We start from the raw sequence: 7,842 nt of genomic DNA on the forward strand, positions 1-7,842 counted from the left end.
GAATTGTTAGGACTAGATATTTTCCCTAACACTAACTCTAAATGAGTTATCGAGCTAAACATCATTGAGATTTCCTTTCTGCAGAACTCTATCCTTCTTTAATGATTGGTTTGACTGTAGCCAGTGTGACAGATCAGACGAGTAGCAGTATGTACAGAGATAGGCCAGAAAATTGTAACTGTGAATAAAAGTTTATGAAATGAAGATTATATGTTAAAGCATGAAGGATGTTACTAGTAATTATTTGTGAATATAAATCAGCCTAAACTTCATCATATATGAGAATATTCATTATTATTATTCATTTCTTTGTTAATCATGTACTCTAAATTTAAACCTTTTCAACACCTGTGACACTTCTGCTATTGCTCTTTTCTCACATTATTACTAGAGAGAAACACTTTTATTGAGTTACCAGGTACCTGTAACAAGTAGCTCAGCAGTACTAGTTGCTTGCCCAGATCCATTGGTGGCTTGTATGGTATATCTTCCACTGTTTGCTTCTGTCACGGAGGGGATCACTAGTTTAGCGCGGCCATCACTAAACGAGATCTGCACTCCGGGCAGAGTTGCAGCAGAGAGAACCTGGCCATCCCGATACCAGCTCACCTCAGGAACTGGGAAACCTAGAGAAAACAAATAGAAGACAAAATGATTTTTGCTTGATACGCACTTCCAGTCAGATGCCATTTTCTCAGTCTGTCCCTCTGCTGCCCTCTATCACACACGCAACAAAATGTAACAGAACAGTGATGAAAAGGTTCAACGTCTACTGCCATACCACCACAATCTGCCTCTGACATCTATAGACAACAGAATAAAATAGGAAGCTGTACTTTCGGAGAAGCCCTTGAACTTGATCATGTATACATGGCTAAAGTGGAGAATATTGTCATGGGCCCAGATTTATATTTCCAGTAACATAGTGATAAAAGAACTCCTCGTTAGAAGTGAGTTTAAAACATGGTAGTTTAAAGAACAATAGTATAAGCACAGTAGCAACTACGCTTAGGAAATTGCTTGAATAAAGACTGGATTGTACTGTTTGGCAGCATATATGAAAATTATGAGGATGAACTGATGCAAGATGATTGCTGCAACTGATGCAAAATGATTATTTGCTAGTGTCTAAGTAGTAATGTTTATTGCTAGCAAAATTATTCAATTTAATAAGAGACAAAATAAATTAGATCCTCCAGTCAGCTATTACAATCAGCTGATCTATTGTAGTTCAAATATAACTGTATTTTGTTGTCAAGCTCAAAAACATGACTCTTTTGGTCAGAAGAGCTCCACCTACATCTGCATTTGATTCTTCTCAGCTTGAAGTGGTGATCTTATGTTCCAGATTCTTCCCAGTATTCAACTTAGTAACTTTATTGAGAAACCAAAACACTTTTGATAAACTAGCAATTTTATTTATTTTTAATGAGCTTCTCAAGGGGAGCAGCTACTTTAAACAGACAGTTCCAGAGCAAAATCTTTTCTTGATCTGGAACATCAGTTCTCCAAAATTAAAATCTGGGCATATTTACTTCATAGACTTCCTTGCTTAAGTGAAAACACTACAAATTGACTCAGGAACGAAAGACTGCAATTATTACTGCTGCTCTAATTCTCCCATTTCCACTCTCCATTGTTTGGAAATCTCTAGGACCACAGAACTTAGATTCCTTTATGGATAAATCCTCTTATAAATGTATTATTTTGGGTTTTAATGTGTCAGGATAATGACTGCTTGAGAATAAAATGAAAGAGAAGCTGAGATATGTATTTGGAAGCTTTTACTCAATGTTTGTAGTCACACCAGATGGTTAGAAAAGTTTCAGGTTTTACTCACAGCTGAAAAACTAAGTACATATGTAGAATACAAACACTGAGAGAATTAGGTTAGTATTAAAAGAGTTTAGAAGTCTAAAAGGTAAAAGTAGACTTAAGCATTGCTAATTTCACCAATGGAAGTTATTAAATAGCTGTGATAGGGATAGTATAATGCAATTTTGAACTACAAGTACAGGACAATTTGGGCATTATCACTGTAAACACAGCCTCTCCAGCAGATCTCACTGATTTTATACTAGCTATGCGTTCTAAATTTCTGCATATCACTTTCAACACATCCTAAGCTAAGCAACTGAGAATTACATAGCTGATAATGAATTGCTTGAAATGTTGCCAGCATCATTTATTTTCTTTGTCCAGTGTCATATGATGATTACTGAACACAGATTGGTGCACTAGGTTGAACACAGCATACATTATAAAAGAAAAAAGAGGCTATTTTGACATCTCAAACTGTTATGTTCAAGAGATTTAAAATTAGAAGTCATTCGAATAATCTGAACACAAGTACCGTCCCATAAACCTAGGGACAAAATTACAGTCTTCAGATTATCACTATTAAAGAGAGATTTACTTTTATACATGACTTAAATTCTAACTACTGAAAAATTATTTTTCATTTGAAAATTACTCAAATTTTTTCAGTTAATTGCCAAAAAGAAGAACATGAATCTGAAGTTTCCGCAAGTTAGTGTTTAAGAAATTGAATTCTACTAAATTGTCCTGGCAATGATGTAAATGTTGGGACCTGCCAATCTATGCAAAATCTATGATTCTTTCAACAATATGTAGAGTGTAAACTCTGGCTTGCATCAGGTAATACATCAAAAATTCACTTATGCGGAAACATAAAGATGGGCACAGTTCTAACACCAGCAGCACTGCAAACCTTATAGACAGTGATGTGCTATCTCATGTCCTCTCAGTCATTGCTCACCCACTACAGCTACCACTTGATTATTTACCACCTGCTCTAGAATTTACTGCTTTTGAATCATGGTTATTAAATGATCTGAGTTTTCTGAGTGTACAGGGAGACAATGGGTATTTTTATCAACTATCAGAGCTTCACATCATGTCACTTGATACACAATCTGACACAATATAGTTCATTTTTTTCCAGTTACAGACTGCAAAATTGCATCACAAATGGTTGCTGAGATCATGTCGGTACCCCTACATAAAGTAAGCTTTTCACGTTCAAATGGCAGCTCTGTATTAATACTTGTATATAAAGGGCAATGTTATCAGAGATAAACAGAAAGCTTGAGTTTCAGTTTCAAAACCATTAATGAGTTATGGAAAAAACCAAACTATATAGCAGAAATAAAGCTTTGTAGTCCATTATTTATGCAGTTAGATCAAGAAATAAAGCTTTCACTTTTTTATCTATTGGAAAAACTAAAACACTGTCATATCTGTCAGTCTTGGTGGATTTCTGTGGTGTAGGAAAGATAAAGAGTCTTACAATATGAGGTGAATAAAAGCTGACAGGAAATATTCTCACATAAGACTTGGTACTAAACTATACCATATTTACCATAATTTTAAACAGGTAAAAAAACCTTAAAGTAGGAAATCAAGTTCCCTTCCTAAGAACTTACTAGTATTCACATAAATGAAATGAGTTGAAATCACACGTTGAGAAGTAGCACTAGCAATCTTATTAAGTCTGATTGCAAATGTCTCTCTGTAAGGGTCAGTGAATTTGTTTGAAATTAAATTTTCAACTGAAAATTGAAATGCACAGACAACAAGGCAATTAACTGAAGAACAGAGAACCAAATAGAAGAATATGGTAAGAAAAATTATTATGGATGTAGTCTACAGAAATAGAGGTGTTCAAATGTCTTCTGTGAACTAGAGCTCACCAAAATGTCCAAATGATGAACCACAGTGGACCGCAGATGTCAGCGCTTTATAGATGGACAGATCATGTGTTCGCACCTGTCACAGAGCATCTGGGTAGTTCTAGACTCAGAAGAATTTTTTATGGTATGTGGCTTATCATATTGTTAATGCCTCTAAGACGGTATAATTCCCTCAGCAAGAACATGTGCCATTTCTCCTTAGTCACTGCTGAGGTCAGAGACACGCTTAGAACAGGGTGTTGGTTCTATGAAACCTGGTCTCAGGGTTTACATGTTGAGGGTCTTGGGTTTTTTCTACATTTTAGGGTATTTTGTGAGTAGAATGGCAAAATGAAATATCCTTTAAAATGTGGTGACATCTTTAAATTTCAGCAACAACTGTGAAGTTTTATTCATCCAGCCTTGCATTACAATCATGATAACCATATGCTTCTACTGTCTGGCTAACCAGATGGACAACATACACCTATATGTCATGATTTTAATTTTGGAGTTCTGGCAGAGATTAACTAAATTCAAGGACACACAGAGAGAAATGCAGCTTAGCCAGAAAAATAAAAGGGTTAGCATCACATCAATGAAAAGCTGGCTTCGCTTTTGTGCCTAGGCTCCTCATTCCATCTCGTTATCATCCAAACAAGATTACCCTTTCTGCATTGATATGTGGGTCTCTAATTAGCACAGTATGCATTTTTATCTACATACCATTCTTTATGCTGTTTTCCCTATTTTTGATGACTGTAACATACATGAGAACTTAACACAAATCTCACTGGCAGGATGATTGGCTATTTCCTCGGAGCCATCTTAACTTTATGCAGAATGTTTGTGAAAACCTGACAGCACCTCACAGCGTTGACCACCACTGCTTGAATTCTGGTCATTCTGCACATTCAGCTCTCAACATTATCCATTCAGATTATGAGCTATGCAAAGTGCTTTCATTTGTTTTCCACAGCATGTATGTTACCAATAACAACAAAAATTAATCTTTCAAGAATAAATCAAAACCTTACCACTAATATGAGCCTCAAAGGTTGCGGCACTACCCTCCAGTGCCACAACACTTTGTAACGGCTGCGTAAATGTTGGCGCTTTCGTTGTCATCTTTACAGGCACTCTGAAAACAACAAGAACATGATTAGAAATCACTGGTCATTTTGTTACTATACACACATCCTTCTTGTTGGTTTTTAGGAATATCTGTAATTAATTGTAATTATTCATTCCTAGTTTTAAATCACATTGACCCAGTGAAATGAGAAGAATGTAGATTTTTACAAGGTTGTGTAGCGAGTTAATCTTAGGGCACACTTAACTGAGTTGGATGTGAAACATATTTAGTACAGCTATGAATTGGCATTACAAATATGCAGCAGGAGAAAAAGTTCCACTTGACTCACTGTATGACCTTGAACAGGATATCTACCCTCTATTTTTCCATTAATCTCCTTTACCTAAAGAGAAAACAATCTCTGTGTAAAAGTTCTTTGGAAGGATCTGAAAATATTTTGGTATTGCGAATTATTTGCATCCTCCATTGGGAAGATAACTAGGCCAGTAAGCAGCAATTTAAAATGTGAAGGTCTACTATCTATTTTAATAATCAAAAGATGCCAGGAGGCTCTCTTTTAAAGGCAATCTGCAAATAAGGAATAATTTCATTTTACACAGAATCATACTGGCATTATATACATGCAGATAAAATTCTATTCTTTCTTAGAGAGTATCTCAGTGGAATTTTGAATATGGGGAGACAACCACCTTCGAAATGTGAGCTAGGGTATAAGGTAGCCGCTGACACTGATGGTTTGAACAACTGCAGACCCATGTGAAATCACAAAGAAAAATGGTTTGTCTTCTCTTATGAGACAAGATCCTACTTTGAAATTGCACACTGTCACTAAAAAGGCTTCTGCATTAGAAGTATTTTACGCTTGCTTGAAACTATTTAGGTAGTGATGTTGAATTTAAACTCAAGGCTTTAAATATGCAGCTTTTAAAAACTTAGCTAGTATCTTCTTAATAGTGTCATTCATATAGTAAATTAAAGTTACATTTTTTTCTCATAAAAAAAAAAAAAAAACAACTTCCCATGAGTGTATCACGGTCTACTAACAAAAAGTTAATTTCATAACCCTTTCAAACTCATTTCTCTTACACAAATTTCTGGTGCTCACTTTGGCTTTTGAACTTGATTATACATCAGTTCCAGGCTTAAAAACTAATGAGGTGAAGCGCCTTTCAAAATTATTTTACTCCACCTTTACTCCACAAAATTTACTCCACCTTTCAAAGGTGTGGAAATTCTTCAGAAGAACTTCTCTCATTGAAATTCATGTCTGATCTGATCATAAAAAAAGTGGAGGGACAGAATGAGATATTCTGCAGGAATTCTGAACTGTTTTTTATTGCCTTTATCTGGATACTTGTTCAAACTTGGAAGAGGAACAGCCTTTTAACATAGTTTACAGTTTCATGGGGGAAAATATGACCAAATTTCATCCTAAAACAACATCAGTTCTCTGAATGGCATTTGATGAAAAATTCCTCTCATGTGTAATTCACTGAGATCTACTTCAGCTGTAAGTTTTAATGCTCAGATAATATACATGAAAATAATCTTTTAAGTATTTAAACATTGTGAAATATTATAATTTTCAGACATCAGAATAGATTATTAATCATTCAATTAAGTACACATAAAATTCACATATTTGATTTGTCAAGGCAAATTTTGATGTTGAAGATCTGATCTTATAAGGCTTTTTTGTATAATTAGGATTGAAAGTATGCATCTGAAATGTCATGTTCCAGAAATAACCTTCCTGGCTATGAATGACAACAGACAAGTGTTCCAGAGCTGCCATGTAATTGATACCTTAGCAGTTGATTCCCTTAAAAAGTCATCAGTGCTTAGCTGATACCACATGCATTTTATCAGAGCTATTCTTGGAGCTTCTCGGTTTATCTCTTGGTACCATAACCTTGAACACTCCCCAGCAGAAAGGAGTTTTTAAGTTAAGCAGATGTTTCCATGCCCTCTTCAAATCTTCACTTACATCAACTTTAATAACAATTATACTGCAACAACTCTTTACTGAACGTTATCATAACTTATCCCATGAAATTTAAGACAATCCCGAAAGAGTTTATGTGCTCCATGCTCATACTCTGAAATATATACCTCACCCGAGTAAACATATATAATAGAGAGCAGATCGAGCTTATTGACTACTAGAACACCAGTTACACTAGGAGAAACACATTACTAACCTGAGATCTCAAAGTGCCTGTAGGAGTGGGCTAAGCCCAACGAAATCTTCTTGAACGACGTCCTTATCCAGAGTAAGATTTTTTTAGACAATCCCAGCATGAGAATTGATGAGCCTCTAACCATAAAAACAAAACTACACAGTCTTGACAGTGTAGTTTTGTTTTTTGCAATCCCTACACCCGAGGCGAGGCGGGGAATGCACGACTGCTCAGAAGTGCTAACATAGTTGTTTTACTTTATATACCCCAGCTCTGCTGACAAGGTCTACATCATCACGCCAGTTCTGATTGGTTTCCTGAAAGAAAGTATCTTGTGAGAGGGGATCCACTGTGTAACCATACACCACCTGTTGGTTTGATTGGCAATGCTAATTTTGGAAGCACAAAAGGGATTCACTGAGGAAACAGCATCTGTTCCAAAGATTTGGGTCTATAATTCAGTTTGGTTTTGCAGTGCACAGTTTAAAAGCCACAGCAGATTTCTGAAGTCATAAGCACAAGAGGAAATAAGCAATAAATAAGAATTTTGGCAGAGGACACAGACAAGTCAGTAGTAGTCATATTGTTAAGATTTAACCTTATTTTCTTTCCCTATAAAATATCTAAGAAGCTACCAAATGCATCTGTCAATCACCAGACTAAATAAGTAAGCTGATCTCAGACATGTGGCCACATGCTATTAGAATACACTGTTTGAATTATATCTTTTTTTTCCATGAGTTGCAAAATTGTATTTGATGATATGTGGATTTGACTCTGATTTTTAAAATTTCATTTATGATTCTTCAGTTGGATGTGCCAAACATTCAAGCTTAAACAATAGTAGGCAGAGTGCAGAAATACAAGATTTGTG

At 35.5% G+C, this 7,842-nt stretch overlaps 1 protein-coding gene across 11 annotated transcripts in view; it reads right to left on the minus strand.

The window, feature by feature from the left end:
• The window catches only part of TTN (titin), a 240,223-nt gene extending 233,004 nt beyond the window's left edge, over positions 1 to 7,219 (minus strand). For all 11 annotated transcript variants that reach the window (XM_048953111.1, XM_048953110.1, XM_048953109.1 and 8 more), the window contains exons 1-3: positions 6,990 to 7,219; positions 4,730 to 4,833; positions 423 to 626 (exon numbers count right to left, since the gene is read on the minus strand). In XM_048953111.1, the coding sequence (XP_048809068.1) occupies positions 423 to 626; positions 4,730 to 4,820 (295 nt within the window). In that variant the 5' untranslated portion in view covers positions 4,821 to 4,833; positions 6,990 to 7,219. The remainder of the gene's footprint in view (positions 1 to 422; positions 627 to 4,729; positions 4,834 to 6,989) is intronic.
• Positions 7,220 to 7,842: the final 623 nt, after the last annotated feature.

Source organism: Lagopus muta, chromosome 8, assembly GCF_023343835.1.
Source record: "Lagopus muta isolate bLagMut1 chromosome 8, bLagMut1 primary, whole genome shotgun sequence".
Lineage (NCBI taxonomy): Eukaryota > Metazoa > Chordata > Aves > Galliformes > Phasianidae > Lagopus > Lagopus muta.